This window comes from Narcine bancroftii, chromosome 6 (assembly GCF_036971445.1).
Source record: "Narcine bancroftii isolate sNarBan1 chromosome 6, sNarBan1.hap1, whole genome shotgun sequence".
NCBI classification, from domain to species: Eukaryota; Metazoa; Chordata; class Chondrichthyes; order Torpediniformes; family Narcinidae; genus Narcine; species Narcine bancroftii.
In genome coordinates, this window is record NC_091474.1 from 202450687 (window position 1) to 202470705 (window position 20019).

At 44.2% G+C, this 20019-nt stretch overlaps 1 protein-coding gene across 1 annotated transcript in view; it reads left to right on the plus strand.

The window, feature by feature from the left end:
• map3k5 (mitogen-activated protein kinase kinase kinase 5) overlaps window positions 1–20019 on the plus strand; it is a 175362-nt gene that overhangs the window by 118703 nt on the left and 36640 nt on the right. The window contains exons 19-21 of the mRNA XM_069887224.1: window positions 8880–9037; window positions 9972–10149; window positions 18733–18910. Of these exons, the coding sequence (XP_069743325.1) occupies window positions 8880–9037; window positions 9972–10149; window positions 18733–18910 (514 nt within the window). The remainder of the gene's footprint in view (window positions 1–8879; window positions 9038–9971; window positions 10150–18732; window positions 18911–20019) is intronic.

Genomic DNA, 20019 nt, shown 5'->3' on the forward strand with positions numbered 1-20019 from the left:
AATTCTTAACAGTGTGGAAAACAGAGGATCATGGGGTCCAAATCCTTAAATCTCTCAAGGTTGCCACACAGATTGATAATGTAGTTAAGAAGACTTATGGTATGTTGGTCTTCATTAGTTAGGGGTTTGAGTTCAAGAGTCTTGAATTAATTTTGTAACTCTATAAAACTCTGGTTAGACCACGCCTTCAATAATTGTGTTCAGTTCTGGTTGCCTTATTACTGGAAGTGGGTGGAAGCTTTGGAGAGGGTGCAGAGGAGATTTACCAGAATGTTGCCTGGATTGGAGAATGTATCTGATGAGGCAAAGTCAACAAAGCTAAGGGTTTTCTCGCCGAAGTGAAGAAGAATGAGAGGTGACTTGATAGAAGTCTACAAGATTATGAGAGGCATAGATGGGATGACAGCCAGCACCTTTATCCAGGGTGACAGTAACAAATACCAGAGGACATCTGTTTAAGGTGAAAGGGCGAAAGTTTAGGCGAGATGTCAGGGTACGATTTTTACACTGAGAGTAGTGAGTGCTTGCATGCATTGCCAGGGTTGGTGGTGGAGGCTGGTACAATAAAAGAATCTTAGGCACATGGATGCAAAAAAAGTAAAAGGTTATGGGATGAGGCGGGGGGGGGGGGGGGGGGGTGGCAGGTTTAGATTGTTGATATATAGATCGGCACAACATTGTTGTCCAAGTGGCCTGTACTGTGCTGTAATGTTCTATGGTTAAAACTATTTCCTGAGATAGTTCCAGGTAACTTGGACAAATCTTCCCATGGATCTGTTTGTCTCTTTTCCATTAAACTTTCATATCTCTTGATTCTTTGATGCCATTAGCATTACACCATCAATCATCGTCACTTAATAATGCATTTGTGGACAGCAAAATTGTGTGGTCTAGAATTTCAGCTGTGTAGCACATATTATCTAAGTGATATGGGAAGCCTATTCCTCTGTGGCCTAGGCTCGTCTCCTGTGGCTGTTTCCCATGGAACGACAGCAAATTTCCTGATCTTTGAAAAAATTGCCTGCTTCCTCTTCGACTACCTGCAATGATTTAGCCTCTATAGGGTAGAGAGCCCCAGAGATTCACTAGCTTCTGCGAGAGATTCCTCCACACCTCAATTATAAATGACTGCACCAATTTTGTATCTGTTCCTGCGTTTGAGATTCTCCCAAATCATCACTTCTTCCTGCCACCCAAAGATTCTATATGTTTCTATAAGATTACTTCTCATTCTCGTAAATTTTAAAGAATTTCAGTTGAATGTAGTCACTCATGATTGCACAGCCTGAAATGCACTAATTCTTTTGGATTGCCTTCAATCCCAATATACTGTTTCTTAAATTTTACACAAAAATGCTGGAGAAACTCAGCAAGTCAAGCAGCGTTCTTTATGTAGCAAAGGTAAAGATACATAACCAACGTTTCAAGTCTGAGCCCTTCATCAAGGTATGAGCTAAATACAGGCAGGTGCCTGAATAGAATGTTGGGAGGAGGAACACAGGCCCACAAGCAAGAGGTCATAGGTGTATGTGGATGGGAGGGCACAAGAGAAAAAAAGCTGAGAAGGGAATAGCTCACTGAATGGAAAGGGAGGGGGTGGAGAGCGGGAGAAAAGAAGAGAGAGGGATAGAGAAGAGAGGGAAATGGCCTAATGGAAACTGAAGTCAATGTGAATGCCATCTTTTTGGTGAATGCCCAGGCGGAATGTGAGTTGTTGCTCCTCCATTTTATGGGTTTTGTAGTGCATGAGGCAACGACAGACATGTTGGTGTGGGAATGTGGCGTAGAATTGAAATAGTTGGCCAGTGGGAGATCCCTGCCATTACTGTGGACAGAGCAAAGGTGCTCAACGAAACAATCTCCCAGTCTACGTTCACTTTCTCCGTTGTAGATGACTCCCACAAATTAACCAGTGAAGTAATGCTTCATGTGGAAGGACTGTTTGTGGCCCTGAATGATGGTGAGGAAGGAGGTGTGAGCGCATGTGGCACTTTCTGCAGTCACAGACGTGGCTAAGCAAGGGGGTAATGAATGGGAAGGGATGAGTGGACGAGGGAACTACAGAGGGAGCAGTCTCTGCGGAAGGAGGGGTGGGGGAGATGTGTCTGGTGGTGGGATCATGTTTTGGGTCTGGAAATTGCAGACGATAATATATTGGATCCGGAGCCCGGTGGGATCCTTGTTGTATCAGGGGCATGGCAGCCAGGGCAGATGTGCAAGAAATGCAGGAGGTATGGGCGAAGGCTGAGTTTATGTTGGTAGAGGGGAAGCCACATTTTTTTGAAGTAGAATGAACTCTCGGATTATTTGGAAAAGAAGACCTCATCCTAGGAGCAGATGCAACAGAGACGGAGGAATCGAGAGAAACAAACAGAATCCTTACAAGGGACTAGGTGTGAAGAGGTAAAGTCGAGTCATTGTGGAAGTTGGTGGGTTTGTTGAAGGTGTAAGCTAAAATACATTGTATGTAGATTTTTCTGTTTATTGTTTCTTTAATATAGGGACCAAAATTGTGCACTTTACTCCAGATATGGTCTCACTGGTATGCTATACAATTATAACACTAGTTCCCTATTTCTGTACACTTGTAGTGTGTTGTGAGTGAGCGCAGCGAAGAGACTGAGACAACAGGCTGTGAGCTCCATTATCTCAACTGCTTTAATTTGAATCTTGCATTGCAGTCTTTAAGCCCGATCTCGGTCCTGCCCCTAATGTCCAGACGCTTGCGTCCCGATGATGCAAGAACGTATGCAACCTTCCGGTCTGGACTGGAAGAGACTGTCCCATGACAGAATCCTTGCTGCAGCTGCCCTGCTGACTGTGCATGACAAGCGGGGCCGGTTCGCCACACAACGGCACCCCCCCCCTCCCCCCCCAGAACTGGCACCAAGGATCTCGGAATGCATTGCAGGAGGAGTGTGCTGTTTTGGTGGCCGACCTCTACACACTGGTGGGAGGACCTGTACTGGATGGGACAAGTCCACATGCTCTGGCTTTAAACAGTCCAGCGTGAATAACTCCTCTTTGCCCCCAAAATCAGGGGTGTACATTGAAGCGTTGCAGTGTAGCACCCTGTATGGGCCTTCATAAAGTCGTTGAAAGAGAGTCTGTGTGCTTCCCTGTGCACGAACACGTACTCACAGGAAGACAAGTCCGGGGGATAGTTGCAGGGTGGTTGATCGTATGGCGATGGCGGGGGTGGGGTGATACAGCCCAGTTTGTCATGCAGCTTCTCAAGGGTGACGGCGGTGTTGCTGTCATGCTTGGTTGCTGGAGGGAGGAATTGTCCAGGCACTGCGTAGACTGGTTTGGCCAAGGAGATCCCAAGGTCATCCTTGGGCACTCGTAGAGTGCCCAGGAGAACCCAGGGCAGCTCGTCCACCATCAGTGGACTGCCATCAGTGCTGATTTGAGGTGGTGGTGGAAACGCTTGACTAGTCCATTGGCTTGAGGGTGGTAAGCTGTGGTATGGTGCAGCTGGGTGCCCAGGAGTCTGGAAAGTTGTGTCCACAGGGCAGAGGTGAATTGTGCTCCCCTGTTGATCGTAACATCTGCCGGGACACTGAGGTGGGAGACTCAGGTGGTGAGGAAAGCCCTGGTGCATGTCTCTGTAGAGGCGTCTGGGATGGGTATGGCTTCTGGCCAGCAAGTGAATCTGTACATCACTGTGAGTAGGTAGCGGGATACCCAGGAGACAGGCAGGGGTCCGACTATGTCTAGATGGATGTGTTGGGCGTTGAACTGTTGGAGTTGGTGCTTGGTGTGCCGCTGAACCTTGCAGGCTGTGCAGTTTTTCACCCACTCCATGACCTGTTTACATGAGGCGCTGAAATGTCTGTGTCACGTTTTTCAAAAGTGTTGGAACTCGAAGTGGCTGAAAGGGGTGATGATGGCAGTCTTTTGGACGTCATCTGGATGCACGGGGATCTGATAGTATCCCCAGATTAGGTCGACTTTGAAGAAAAGCTTTGCGCCGTGAAAATTCGCTGTGAAATCCTGGATATGGGGGATTGGGTAGTGGTCAGGTGTCATTTTGTTGAGACAGCTGTAATTGCCGTAGGGCCTCCAGCTACCATTGGACTTAGGCACCAAGTGGAGGGGTGAGGCCCATGGACTATCGGAATGACGGATGATGCCCAGCTCCTCGTGCCTAAATTATTCCTTGGCGAGGTTGAGGCCCAGGCAGTGGGCACGTGAATGCAATGGTGGACCAGTGGTATCAAAATGGTGTTGAATGCCATGTATGGGCATGGCTGCAGTGAACTGTGGGTGCAAAATGGAGGGAAAATCTGCAATGAGTTGGCTGTACTGGCCGTGTTTGGTCTCCTCAGAAGCAAGCTGGGTGGACGGTTCATTTGATCTGCTGAGGGTCACCGTGTGGAAAGTCTGAGCGTGGACTAGTTGCTTGCCCTGGAGATTGACGAGTAGAGAGTGGGCCTGGAGGAAATCAGGGGTTTGTCCACTGAAGTGAGGGTGAAGGACCACTGGAATGTGCTGTCGCCAAAACATACATGAATCCACCTTTTTCCACCTTGTTATTGGCACCCTAAAGGGAAGGACTGTGGGGTCTCGTGTGCGTCTCGAGTGCCATAGGAGGTGTGATACTAATTTCCATCCCCGTGTCCATGAGGAACTTGCGACCTGAGATGCTGTCCCAGACGTGGAGAAAGCTATTTGGTTGACCAGCTGCCACAGCCACGAACGGCGGCTGGCCACTTCATTTTCTGGGAATGAACATGGCTGGTGGCATCTGCGGAAGGACGCCCCCCAACATTGGTGATAGAAACACCATTTGGGATCGGACCTCTCTGTCCTCTTACGGGGTGGGGCCTGCTCACGTGGTGGTGGCCGCGAAACACATTTGATGGAGTCTATAGCTTCATGTTTCAAATGATAGAGAACATCTCCACACGCCGCAACCTTGCATGGGTCACTGAAGTCCGCATTGGCCAAGAGGAGCCTGATGTCCTCGGGCATCTGCTCGAGGAACGCCTGCTTGAACATGAGGCAGGGCTTGTGGCCTTCCTCCAGTATGAGCATCTTGTCCTTGAGGGCAGAGGGGGTCCTATCGCCTATGGCATCCAAGTGCAGGAGCCTGGCTGATCGCTCACGTCATGAGAGGCCATTCGTGCTAATCAGGAGGTTGTTCAGAGCCATGTATTTACCTTCCTCCGATGGCACTTGAATGAAGTCATTGACTCGTGAGGCGACTTCCTGGTCGAGCGAGCTGACAACATAGAAGTATCTCATCTAATCAGAGGTTATCTGTTTGATCTAGAACTGGGCCTCCACTTGTCCGAACCAAGTACAGGGCCTGTTCATCCAGAAAGTTGCCAGCTTCAATGTGACAGCACCTACAGCTGCTTGTTCCATGTTTCCGTGGTGATATGTAATTACACTACTAGGTCACCAGGGATCATCCCGATGACCTTGTATATAAAGCAGTCCAGAGCTAAAGTCTAGCCTTCCAGGCTCATCTTGCAGAGAGACAAGACCTCTTAGTGTACATATTAGTTTATTAAAGCTGTCTTATACTCGCACTGCTGTTGTGGTTATTGTCAGTTCAGTTTCGATTCTTCAGGACTTGGATACTCGTTGAGGTCACCAATGTAGCGTGTTGTAAACGAGTGCAGTGAAGAGACTGAGACAACAGGCTGTGAGCTCCTGTATCACAACTGCTTTAATTTGAATCTCGCGTTGCAACCTTTAAGCCTCATCTTGGTCCCGCCCCTAATGTCCTGGCGCTTGCATCCCGATGACGCACGCACCTACACGACCTTGCGGTCTGGACAGGAAGAGATGGTCCCACGATGCCATCCTTGCCGTGGCTACCGCGCCGACCGCATGTGACAAGCCGGGCCGGTTTGCCGCTAACCTTTTTGCAAAATTGGCCAATGCAAATGAAAAAGGTCATTTGCATTCCTAGTTACTTGGTGCACCTTCCTGCTAACCTTTTGCAATTTGTCCACTGGAACACCAGCATTCCCTCTGTACATAGCTTGTCTGCAATCTTTCTCCATTTCAATTATAAGCATACCTTAAGATTCCTCTTACCTAAGTGCATGAGCTCACACTTTCCAACATTAAGCTCCATTTACCAAGCTTTTGCACACTCACTTAACTATTTGCCGAGTTCTAATAACCTCTTTGCAACCTACTCTCCCATTTATTTTTTGTACCATTGGCAAACTTAGACGCTACCTCTTCCTCCAGGCCATTAATATAAATTATAAATCATTGAAGCCAAGAACTGATCCCTGGGGCGCCTTATTAGTTACATCCCTTCAGTCTGAAAAGGATATGCTGAACTGACTCTGTCCTCTATGTGACAAGCAATCTTCCATCAATGCCAATGCAATTCTCCATGTATCACCATGTGGTCTTTTCTCATACACCATGTTTAAGATTGGACCTTGTTAAATACCCTTGTTTCAATGAGGTAAGATTTTCAAGTGCAATGCATCAATGGTGTTATGACTATCCAGGCCTTTAACATCAATCAAATGACCCAACAAAGAGTAACTCTGTTACAAATATTCTTGCAACCTCTCCATGTAAGTCAATGCCATTTTTAGTATGTGAGGATATCAATAGTGTGGTTGTCTGTATTTTGGAAGTGAGACAAACATGCCTTGGTCTAGAGTAATAGGATGCAAACTTCCATGCATATCCAGCAGAGATATTTAAATAACTTGTGAAATCTGGGGAATTCTAGCAATTTGCTGCAAAATTGCCCCTGGTAGATACAAGAGCAGCTATCCTTCCTCTTAAAGGAGATGATTCAAAAGGAGAAATTTGTTGAATAATTCCAGCCGTTGACTTCTGTCAGTCAGAATTATTGGTTTTTTTTTTGTACTGTGTTAACACTGTAAACATATACTGTACACACATGAATTCAGAGCAGGAGTGTACCTTTCAACCTCAAGCCTCCTCCAGACATTTCATAAGCTCATAGCCAATCCGATTGAAAAGTGAATTCTGTATTCCTGTCTTCTCACAGAAATCTTTCCCCCTTGCTTATCAAGCCTTAAAAGCATTCAGAGTCCGCTTCTACCCACCATGCGGAAGAGAATTCCAAAGAATTTCGGCCCTATTAAAAAATAATTCGCTTCAGTGGGTAACTCCAAGGGCGCTGTGTTGCTGGAGCTCATTGGAGTGTTGCTCTGGCACCTCATGGAGCCACTCCAGGCACCTCATGGGGCGGATCCGGCACCTCCTTGTCGCCATTTTTGGTGAGCTCCGGCTCCTAAAAAATTAGCACTGCACCCCTGAGTAACCCCCTCATTTTTTTTTAAAATCAATTATTTCTGATTTTAAAATGTGATGGAAACAGAATGACATGCATGGTAAAACCTCGTAGTTTTCAGAATGTGAGCTGAAATAAACTGCTGATTGATTGCATGTGCAGTGCAAGGGATTTTGTTTTTAGTTATTGTAGGTATATAATGCATGTGTTTCATTGCATAATCTGAATGGCTCATCTTGCCTTATAAAGCAGTTGGAAAGGTCATCAATACAACAATCAATTTATCGAGTTGGCTTAACACAATTTTTTTTTCATAGTTCACATTGTCGCGCAGATCACTTTTTAATGATTTGCTTCTATAGTCTAAAAAAGGGTCCGAGTCTTGTGGCACCTATACCTCTTTCAAGATGGTAGCAGCGAGAACAGAACATGTGCTGAGTGGTATGGATCCTTGATTATTGCTGCTGCTCTTCTACAGCAGTGTTCCTTGTAAATGTTCTCAATGGTGGGGAGGGTTTTCCTTGTGATATCCTGGGCTATGCTCACTTCCTTTTACAGGGCTTTATGCTCAAGGGTACTGATGTTCCCATACCAGGTTGAGCAAGCATAAGAAAATAAGAAACAAGTAGGTCATCTGACCTGTCAAGTCTGCTCTGACATTGTTAGCTTATGGCTAATCAGGCTATGGACAGAGCTGTATACCTACCTCCCACCTACTTTAAGTCCCCCCAGTTCAAATATCTATCTGCGTCTGAAATAAATTCAATGAGGTAGCCTCTATTGTTTGATTGAATAGAGTATTCCACAGGTTTATTTCCCTCTGGGAGAACCAGTTCCTCATCTCTGTCATAAATCATAAAGTTATTTCCTCTGTTCCCATCTCACCTGCCAGTGGAAACAACCTTCCTGTTTCTATGGGAAGGGTGGAGGTAGCACCAGAGAGCGCTGGGAAATGATGAATGGGGACAACAAAAGGCAGCAGATAATAGAATCTAATAAGAAAGGAAGGGGATGGGTGGAACCATCTTATTGGTGGGGGCACTGGGCAATGCTATTGGCACGTCTTTGTTTGCCTTTATGGTATGCAAAAGTTAACAAATTTTGTGCATTAGTGCATGACAATAAAGAAATTTTGGATCTTTAGTATCTTGAAATTGAAGCGAGTCACCAGTGACACATAGAGATGTAAACTTGCAACTGCAACAGGAGCAGGTTTTCTGCCATTAACCTTCACCATGTCAACAAGGAGGTGGCGATAGAAAGAGCGGCGGGGTGGGGGGCTGATCAGATTTCAGGTCAAGAGTGAGCAAGGGCAGGAAGTGAAGATTAGACTGTCATATAATGTGTAAACTGTCCTATCACTTTATATTTGCTCTCAAGTAGAAAGTTGAGTCTGTGAACTGTTTTTAATATGTGGTGAGAGGGAGAAATGGATTGCCATAAATGGAAGCTGCCAGGTTGTTAGAAAATTATGAATCCTGCAGAGAAGCAAACTCACAATCCCTCACCCAGGATGATCTACATGTGTCTCTAGTGCATACAACAAGGTCATCTTGAGTTTGTAAAAATAATGCAATTCCCAATGAAGGCATTCTGTCCATTAGCTTGAACTTGTTTCTATTTTGCTGCTTAGGAACACTTCAGTACATGGCACCTGAAATAATAGACAAAGGACCGAGAGGTTATGGGAAACCTGCTGACATCTGGTCATTGGGATGTACAATTATTGAGATGGCTACAGGAAAGCCTCCATTTTATGAACTGGGTGAACCTCAGGCTGCCATGTTTAAGGTAAGCTATTGCATTTCAGAAGTCACTGTAGGGTAATAAATGAGCTATTCAGATGTGCTCATTCTCACCTCTCTTGTTATGTGGCATCTTTTATGTATCCAGCATGATCTGTTTACTTGGCAACAACTTTTTCTAATTTTATGATTGTGCAAGGTAAATTGAACTTGCTGGAGGTGCAATGTAAGCTAAACTTGCTGTGGGTGCAAGGTAAACAGAACTTGCTGGAGGCCATTCAGCATCAACAGTGAGAATAACACCCTCCATTCCCAATTGCCTTTCGGAACTAAACAATGAACAATTGTCATAAGGTAATAAGAGTAACAAATAATATTAACCGTAGGATTCAAAATTATCCATTAAAGCAAAATAAATGCAAACGCTGGAAGTAAATAATATGGTAAAAGTACATCAGAGGACACACAGAACTTTTGAGAAGAAAACAGTTAAATCATAGACCTTCAATGGGAAATACTGTGTTAGTCCTGTAGTGGTGGATAGAATATAATGCTCTCAAGGAAATTTCTGAGTGCTAACTCTCACAAGGTGTTTGTCTGTCTTGCCTCTACCATCCAACCAGAACACAAGTTTGGTCCCAAATGTGATGTGCCCAAAGTCCCACTTTTTTGTTTGGGCCTGCAGCAGCTATTCCTATTGGTCCTGATGAAAGCATGCCTCTCCATTTAACACGAAGCCAGAGGGACTCAGAGAGTCAGGTAACCTTCAGGGAGAGAAAAGGGCAGTCAGTGTTTCAGGTCAGAACTCTTCATCGGGCTTCTCAATGCTTACTCAAGATTCCAGCATCTGAGTTCTTGTCTTCTTCTCCATGTAATAATACTCGTCAAAATCTCCTAAATGTATTGTACTAAAAACAGGAGGCAATTGCTTCTGCCCCTTGCTTCCTGTTATTTTATGTCTTACTTTTCCATTTTTGTAGGTTGGAATGTTTAAAATTCATCCAGATATTCCAGAATCCATGTCACCAGAAGTCAAAGCCTTCATTCTCCGTTGTTTTGAACCGGAACCCGATGCACGCGCCACTGCGGCAGTGTTACTAACAGATGAGTTCCTGAAGGTCACCAGCAAGAAGAAAAGGAACCAATTAAAACAACAAGGTAAACAAATCAAAAACACTAGGGTCATCTTGTTGTACATTTCTCACAGTTCAGATGCTGGTGCTTCTGTAATTTTTTGGCTGGGGATGAGGGGGTGGGGGGGGGGGTGGTTTCTAAATACTGTGCCAATGAGAAGTGGATGGACCTAAAAATTTAAAACATTATATTTTGGTCAGGGGAGACTAACTAACATTTCATGAATGACATAATTTATTGTTCTTTAAGAATTTTTTTCACTCTTTGCAAATGCAACTATTTTCCCAGTGTAATAGAACTGAATGACAGATACACCTACCCCAACCAGCTGAGATAGCTAATGTAAATAAAATACAGTAGCATGCTAAACAGGAGATCCATCTTGGGTGGGCTTAAAAGAACTCTCTATTGTATTTAAAGGATTGGGATAGGTGGGGATGAGAGGGAAGTTCTTGCATACTCTGATCAATATTTACCCAACAATAAGCAGTGCCAAAGAGGAGCCCTCCTGGTCAGATGCTTTCTATACAATTGGAACATCACCCACAATGCATGTTTTCCCTGAGATTGTGATGGAGTGGACATGGTAGCCCACCTCTTCAGAATGCAGATTTGCTAAGAGTATGCGGAGAAGGTTGAGAGTGACCTAGTCATGGTTCATCCCCAGCAGCACCATGACAGAGAATGCTCTCATTTACAGGCTGTTCCCTAGGACACAGACAGAATCAGCAGTTGCGGATTAACTACCACCTGGATCCTAGGCTGAGCTTTAGTAAGGCCCCCCCCCCCCCCCCATGACATTCCCCCTGCCCTATGGCACCCATCCCTCATCTGACGCTGTGACTGTGATAAAACGTAGAAATGCTGGAGGAACTCAGCTGGTCTTGTTTCATGGATATCTTCAATATATCACTCCAACAGGGCATGGTACTCACCTGTTTCAAACAGGCGTCAATCATACTGGTGCCCAAGAAGAGTGCAATAACCTACCTTAACGACTATAGACTAGTAGCACTTACATCAACAGTGATGAAGTGTTTTGAAAGGCTGGTGATGAAGCAGATCAGCTCCTGTCTGAGCGGTGACATGGATCCATTCCAGTTCGCCTATTGTAGTAACAGGTCTACAGTGGATGCCATCTCATTGGCCCTACACAAAGCTCTGGAACACCTGGTCAGCAAAGATGCATATATCAAGATGCTCTTTATCAACTACAGTTCAGCATTTACCACCATCATCCCCTCAATACTGATCAGCAAACTTCAAGACCTTGGAGTTAACACCACAATGTGTAATTGGATCATGGATTTCCTCAAAGACCACAATCAGTGAAGATTGGTAAGAACTTCTCCTCCACAATCTCCATCAGTACCAGAGCACCACAGGGCTGTGTTCATAGCCCCCTGCTCTACTCACTTTATATCTGACTGTGCAGCTTGGTACGATACCAACACCATCTATAAATTTGCCGATGATACCACGGTAGTGGGTTGCATAAAGGAAGGGGATTAGTCAGCATACAGGATTGAATGCTTGGCTGAATGGTGCACCATCGACAACCTTGTATTCAATGTCACCAAAACTAAGGAGTTGATTATTGAGGAATCAGAGGTAGAGAGGGTGAGCACAGTGAGGTTCTTGGGAGTAACTATTTTGGAGAATCTTTCCTGGACCCAACACACCAATTTCTCAGGAGCTTTTGCAGAGGTTTGGTATGGCATTAAAAAACCATGGCAAACCTCTACAGATGTGTGCGGGAAAGTGTGCTGACCAGCTGAATCACGGTCTGGTATGGTAACACCAATACTTTTGAGCATAAAGCCCTCCAAAAGGTCGTGGACACAGCCCAGGACATCACAGGCAAAATCCTCCCCACTTTTGAGTACATCTACAGGGAACGCTGTAGTCAGAGGGCAGCAGCAATCATCAAAGACCCACACCACTCTGCGCACACTCAGTTCTCACTGCTGCCATCAGGAAAGAGGTAGAGGTGAGGAGTTGTTGGCGAGTGCTGTCCGGGCGGTGAATAGGCTGCTGCGGCAGCGCCAGTTCCACGGGGCTCTGGCGGCCGTCAAGGGCTTCCTCAACAGGGTGGTGTGAGTTCATCGTGTGGGGAAAAAAAATAAAAATAAGAAGAAAAAAAAAGAGGTATAGGTGCCAGGTTCAGGAACAGCTGCTACCCCTGCACCATCAGACTCCTCAACAACACACTCATTCAGAGACTAATTTAAGGACTCTTACTTGTACACTTTATTGATTTTCTTTGCTCTCCCAGTATTGCACAGTCAGTTTGTTTACATTCATTATCTGTTTACAGTTCTTTTGATTGTTTACATGTTCATGCTGTGTACAGTTTATTTTTTTTGCACTACCAATTAGTGGCAATTCTGCCACGCCCACAGGAAAAAGGAATCTCAGGGTTGTATGTGAATGTCATGTATGTATTCTGACAATAAAGATACCTTGAAGAAGGGCTCCGGCCCGAAACGTTGGTAGTACACCATTACCTCCTACAGACGCTGCGTGACCTGCTGAGGTCCTCCAGCACTGTGATTTTACAACTCAATTTACAAGCGTGAGTTCAGCTTCTCCTTTTCATTTTGCTGAGATTTCATTCCAAACAATTTATACATTGCAAGTTTTCTCAACTGTTGCACAAATAATAACAGACCAAATACCCCTGCAGCAAATGAATGAATTAGGCTTTCATTTATTAATAAAACTTGATTAAACAAAATCACAAGGATAAAAAATGTAGGCATGTTAAAGTTCAAACAATTGCCATCACTTTTGGTGGTATTACTTGAAGAGAAATCACTGATTTATTTTAATATAAATCCAAGAATTAATTTAATGTGCACCTTTTTTTGCTGACCCTGCCAAATTAAATGAAATGTAAAAACAGTGTTTAAAATCATTCTGAAATTCTGTAATGAGCCTAAATTTTATTATTTCTTTTCTGATATTATTAATCCAATTAAAGGTGGCGATCCCGCCATTGACTCAAGTAGAGCCTTAAAACTGGGAAGTGGGGGGGGGGGGAAATAAAAAAATTAAAAAAAACTGGGAAGTGTTGACTTTGCTCTCCAAATGATTTTAACACAAAAAAAACTCCTGTTTAAACCCTCCCTTCCTCTCACTACCACTGTTATGAGCCCAGTGGACCCCAAAACCCAGCAGCAATAGATATTCACCAAGACAAATGGTTACTTAAACAAAAAGTTGCTTTTAATTATCTTTAAGCATGAAAACAGAAACACACTTTAACTTATCACTATTGACTTAACTAACCCAACTTAACCCCCTTCTAATTCTAAGCATTCATGTATGTAATGTGTGTGTAAGTTCAGAAAAATTCTTTGATTCACAGTCCAATCTCACTTCTCATTCCTCCAAGTTCACTGGTTGCAGGTAATTCTTATACTGTGCACAGAACTTAATATTTATAAAGTTCACCAGGCTTTGGTGCTTGAAAGGTAAATGGTTACCGCTCAGGAAGGTTCTTGTTGGTTTTCAGGGAGAGTTTTGTTGTTCCAGGACATCCACAACTGATTCCTTTTTAATCAGCCACTTCAGTGTCTTGCTGATGAAACTTGCCCCCTTCAGTGTTCTCCAGATGATAACCTCTTTCTTTCAGGTCACCACAGAGTGTCTTTTTGTTTCTCTTATTCCAAGTGAAACATTAGACAGCCAGTCCTCTCCTCTTGCATGAACCACAGGGCTTTGACCAGGCTGAACAAAGCACTTACAAACCTATCTGCGACACTTCAACGGGTAAACCTCGCCCTGTCATTCCAGCTGCCTGGAAGAGACGAGTTTTTGACTTGGTCCACAACTTGGCTCATCCACATCAGGACTACAGTCAAAATGGTGGTGAACAGGTACGTCTGTCACAGTCTCTGAAAAGAGTTCACCCTGTGTGCCAGGACTTGTCCTCAGTGCCAATCATCCAAAATCCAGACTCATATCAAAGCTCCACCACAGACATTCGAGCGAGCACATCGCCGCTTCAGCCACATGCACATTGACATTGTGGCGCCTTTACCCGTATAAAGAGGCACATGTTACCTTCTTACAATGGTCGACCGGATGACCAATTGGCCAGAGGTAGAACCACTATCAGAGACTTCCACAGAAGCATGCGAATGGGCTTTATTCAACAATTGGGTAACGCGTTTCGGGGTCCCTGAACACCATACATCGGACAAGGGGGCCCAATTCAATTCACCGCCCTAGACTATACCCTGGGGACCCTACTCCAACACACCATGGCGTATCAACCACAGGCCAACGGGTTGGTGGAGAGCTTCCACAGACACCTTAAGGCAGCCTTAATGGCAGAGCTTACTGGACCTAATTGGGCGACAAACATCCTTTGGCTCTATTAGGCACCTGCACTGCACTGAAGGAGAACTTCAAGGCATCCTCTGCCGAGTTAGTCTATGGTGCACCCCTAGTTATGCCAGGCGAATTTGTGACGGCCGCTGAGGACTTAGGGGAGCCCCCAGCCATGGTCCCCACTAAACCTAGATCCCCACAGCCAACCCTGGATTAACATCCCAAAGAACATTACTGACCGTAAATACGTGTTTGTTTGGCACAGGGCTCACTGGCCACCTCTACAGTGGTCCTACAAGGGGCCATACTGAGTCCTCAGAAACAACATCTCCACCTATGTTTTGGACATTGGCAGCAGGGAAAAGATTTTCACACTCGACCAGTTGAAACCGGCCTACTTGGACTTTGACCAGCCCATCACTCACCTGACCCCACGGCGCAGAGATTGGCCTCAGAAAAACAGTGCCCCTGTGAGAAAGTGGAAACGTTTTGGGAAGATCTAAACCAGATATTAAATAAAATCACAAAAAGCAACATACCAAAAAATCCAGAGATCTTTCTACTAAGAAGTAAAGAACTTGAACTCAATTTGGATGGAGCACAAAAAAGATTTATTATGATAGCCTTAGCTGTAGCAAAAAAATGTATTATGTCAACCTAGCCTGAGAATACAGCAATGGTACATAGAAATGAATAAATGTATTCCATTGGAAAAAATAACATATAATTTAAGAAATAACATCACAGTATTCGAACAAATTTGGGAACCATACATGGAACACAAGAGAAGTCCTACCGTTGACCTCCACCACCTAAAATGACAGAAGGAGAAGACGACGAAATGAACTGACCCAGTGTGTAAAAGTAGATGACACAAATTTCTTGTTAATTTTCATTGTCTCATGACATTGTTTAATGGATTTAATGTATCGTATATGTTGAATGTTGAGTGGGTGGGGAGGCGGGGTGAAGGAGAGAGGGAAAGGAGGGGGGAAAAGGGGAGAAAATGACACTGTGTATATTCAAGAGGGAAATGTTTGTGTGTATTTTGGTCAGTATAGTTCATAGTGTGAAAAATAAAAATTTTAAAAAAAGAAAAACAGTGCCCCGACTGCTGGTTCTGGGGGGGGGGGGAGTCGTGCAGCAGCCCGTGGCCCACGCCTCAGGCCGACACAGGTAATGGTCTTCGAACACAACAACCAGCAAAACATTGTGCAGGCTGAAATGCTCATTTCCTTAGGCTGCCAGCAGAGCGGTGAAACTGGCCAATCACTGCCGGTGGGTCACTGGGGGCCCAATTAGGTCCTGGGCATCTGAGGTAACCAATTGGCAGCTGGCTTGCTCAGGCCACACCCTGGTGGTGACACGGCCGGGGTGACTATGAAAGGCAGAGCTTCCACTGAATAAGCTCAGTGTTGAATACACTCTACTGGTGTGTGTATCTTTCTTCTGCGGATTTGAGCTACAGCCTTAAGTGCTATAACCGAGAGCTATAACGTAGCCGTAACAACCTCATAACAGTATAACTAATTCATGTTTTAATTTGAGGGAAAAATAAGTAATTTTGAGTTGTAGAGGTTGTGCTTACATGCTCAAAGGTGGTTGGTGCCTAAGGGATCAGTGCTGTGGTTTATATGGTTAGCTGTAAAACACACACAGAAACACTGGAGGAACTCCGTCAGTCATGCAAGGTTAGTGGGCTCATTTTTATCCAGTTTCTGAGACACTGCCGGCCCCAACCCCTCCCATTGTTCACTTGCAGACATGTTGCTACCAGCTCCCAGAAACCACTGCGCGGGTCACTCCGGCAATAGCATGGCACCAACTCTAGACATGATAAACACAATCTCATAGGGAGTCACAGCCCTGGCCCACTGACCCTTCGGTCTTCTAGGCTTCAGCTTATTCGGCCTAATGCTTAATCCACCACTGAGAGTCAGTCATGCAGAACTGCTGGAAGACCATCAACTCAGTGAAATACACACTAGATCTTCCCAAAACCTGTCGGTGTTTCAGCACACAGATGTCTGTGCATAAATACACCGATTGGCACATTGCAGGTTGCAGGAGTATGTGCTGAGGGACACAATGAGGCCTGGTGCAGCCAATGCAAAGGTGCTGTGGGAAGGCACCACAGTCTAGAGCAGCCTTTCTCAGTGGGGGGCCTACTGCTTCCCCCACACCATCCCAACTCTTCCAAACTGGAGGGAACAGCAAAGTCTTGTTTTCTTTCCACCTCACAAAACATAAATAATTTTGATGTTTTTTATGTAGTCAGTAGGAGAGAAGTATGGAAGAAACTAAAATTTGGCTGCTTCACAGGGAAGGGAGTCCCATAGGCAGATTCTAAGGGGGCCATAGCCAAAATAAGATTGAGAATGGCTGGTTAACAGTCCTTCCATAACAAGCACTGAGGGCCTGAGAGCGAGGGGAACCCCCTCAAACAATAGAGGCAAGAGTAATGACAAGGTGCCACAGAGGTGGCAATGCTGCTAAATAGAAATCAATGGAACAATGTACAGTGATGGAAATGTATGGACACAAAACTGAAGTGTGCGAAGAGACTTGGAACAGTTTTCTGTTTATAAATAATTTATTGTGAATAAAGTGCAGACTAACTGGTTATCACTCTCATTGCTATTTGCTGTAGAGATGACACTTGAAGAATAATTATTGGGTGAATTTTGGTTTTGGATGTCCTGATGATATTAAAAATCTTCAAGTATATTCTTCCTGTCTGAAATATTCATTTTAACCACTGATTTTTATCCTTGCACATTTAACTTGTGGGCTTTCAATTTGATTTATTTTCTGTACTCTCCCATTTTAAGTATGCCAGAAGCTCTTAATTAATTTGGATACAAGTTGTCCTCAATACAAGTTGTCTTTGAGTTCCAGAAGTTTTAGAAAAATCATTAATTCGTGTGGAACAAGACATTCTATTCCTCAATATGATCTTCATTACCGTGACAGCATAACAAAGCACATTGCCATTCTGATTTTTTTTTTGTTGTGCCTTGTATTTAAAGAGCTGGCAAGTGAGGCCATTTGCCAGAAAACAGAAGAAGTGGGCCTGGGCAATTCACTGCTTCAATGTGCCCTTTGTTAGAATGACTTTTATTGTTTTGCAATTGTTTGGTATTGTGCAAATCTTAGCCCAGTAAACTGATTCAAATCATTTATTGAAATTAAATGCCAATAAATTTGAAACATAAAAATGTTAATTAATTTTTAAAAATGCAAGGGGAAATAACAACAAACAAAATCTCATGTTCATTTATCTTTATAATGAAAGTTTGCCAGTCCATTCAAATTTTTAATTTTTTTACCGATACAACAGGCAGGAAGTCCATTCTGCCCATTGAAACTCATGCCATCCAACCTACCTACCCCATATATTTTTGGACAGTGGGAGGAAACAGGAGCATGTGGGGAAAATCTATGCAGGTCATGGGAGAACATACAAACTCATTAGAGACAGCACCAGATTTGAACCTGAGTCACTCGCACTAACACCAACATTAACCGTGTTGCCCCAAATGAATGGATCCACTCTAAATGTGCAGATAAGGGCAGATGAAAAGTTTATTTCGTCCTCCAGCCAAAAAGGTGATAGATGTTTTACCCATCTCTCTTCCATTTGAGTGCAGATGTGTCAATTTAGGATGTACTGATGAAGACACTGCAGCGAGATTATTGCAAAGAATTGCAGCTAGGCTTCAATGTGATCCAGGCCAAAGCTTCATCCAAAAATATTGGACATGAAAATACAGGTACACAATCCTTTATCCAGAACCCTTGGGGGGGACAGTGTGTTCCGAATTTCAGATTTTTCTGGATTTCGGAAAGCCCACCCGAATTGTACTGCCGTATACACCCCCACCCCCTTCCAGTCGCCCGGCTGTCTTCCCCAACCGCGGTCCCTCAGCCGCCTAGCAGTCTCCCCCAACCGCCGGTTCCTCGGCCGTCTCCACCAACCGCCAGTCCCCACTTGCCGGATTTTGGAGCTTTCTGGATTTTAGATGTCCGGATAAAGGATCGTGTACCTGTATTTTGATCTCAGGCTGTGGTTTTATCCTGCAGTGTAAAGAATGGAATTACGAGGCTGATTATTACTAAATAATGGGAATGTTCAGGAGCAGGCTGAACTGGATGAAGAGAGATGGGAATTTTCAAAGAACAGCAGCATAAATAGGCACATTCTCAGTTTTTTAGTTGAACGTTTAGCACGTCCCAATATTCCATTTTTGTTTTTCTCCCCCAACACAGATTACCTTCGCAGCATCTCCCTTCCAGTTCCAGTCGTTGTGGAGGAACTGAGTAGTGGCAGTGAATTTGGCTCAGTTTCACCAGACTCTGACTGTAAGCAGGATCCATTCTTTTTCAAAATGAGGACAAAATCTTGCATTGAAAAGGAAAGCAAACCAACAAGACCTTTGCTTCTCAGGTAAATACAATACTAGTTATTCTTACAAAGCCATTTGAATTCACTTTAGTTTTGTTGCTTTATTTTTGAAAGCAAATTTGTCTTTTCTAAAAATTTATTTTTTCACTTTATCCTCTGTTGTTTTTACTTTTGTCAGCTGAATGTCAAAGTCACTGCACCACATTTCATCAACTTTGTTTATTATTGCCTAACTGTGCAACTATATGAAAGGTGTTTTTCCAGACCAGGGTGCACACACATGCAAGCATAATACACAGCACATAATAATTACACATGTACATAAAGATACAATTTAAAATAAATATTTTGAAATAATTTACTTGGTTAAAGGAATTTATTCATCAATCTCCCTGCGGGAAGAAACTGTTTTCCAGTTTGGCAGTCCTGATTTTGATGTTCCATATCCCTGATAGTAATAGGTCAAAGATATCATGTGATGGATGGAAAGGGTCTTCAATATTTCTTTGAGCATTTTTGAAGCAATGCACACAGTGAATTTCGTCAATGGAAGAAAGGGAGATCCCAATGATCTTTCAGCTGTTTTGATGATTCTCTGTATTGATACCCAGTCTGATGCTTTGTAGCTCCTTCACCGCACAGTGATGCAGCCAGAAAGGACACTCTCGATGGTGCTCCTGTAAAATGCTGTCAAATGGGGGAAACTAGCCTTGAGCTCCTCGACCTCCTTCAGAAGTGTAGGTGCTGCTGGGCATTCCTGACTAATTATTGTTGCCAAAGAGGCCAATGTCTGTTGCAGTATCTGCAAACTTGCAGATTCTGTTTGAATTGAACCTGACAGTGCAGTCATGAATCTGCAGCATGAACAGTAGTGGGCAGAGCATAGCCCTGAGGTCCTCAGCATGATGGGACTGGAGATTTTGCTATCAACTTGGACTGACTGTGGTCTTTCAGTCAAGAAGTCCAATATCCATTTGCAGGGATGGGTGTTGAGTCCCAGCAATTTATCCACCAGCCTCTGGGGTATGACTCTGTTGAATGCCGAGCTGAAGTCAATGAACAACAGCCTGGCATGTGAGGCACTACATAGTTTATCCTGATACTCCCTGAAGGTAAGTGCTATAAATATCTACTTTTGCTCCTATTACTTA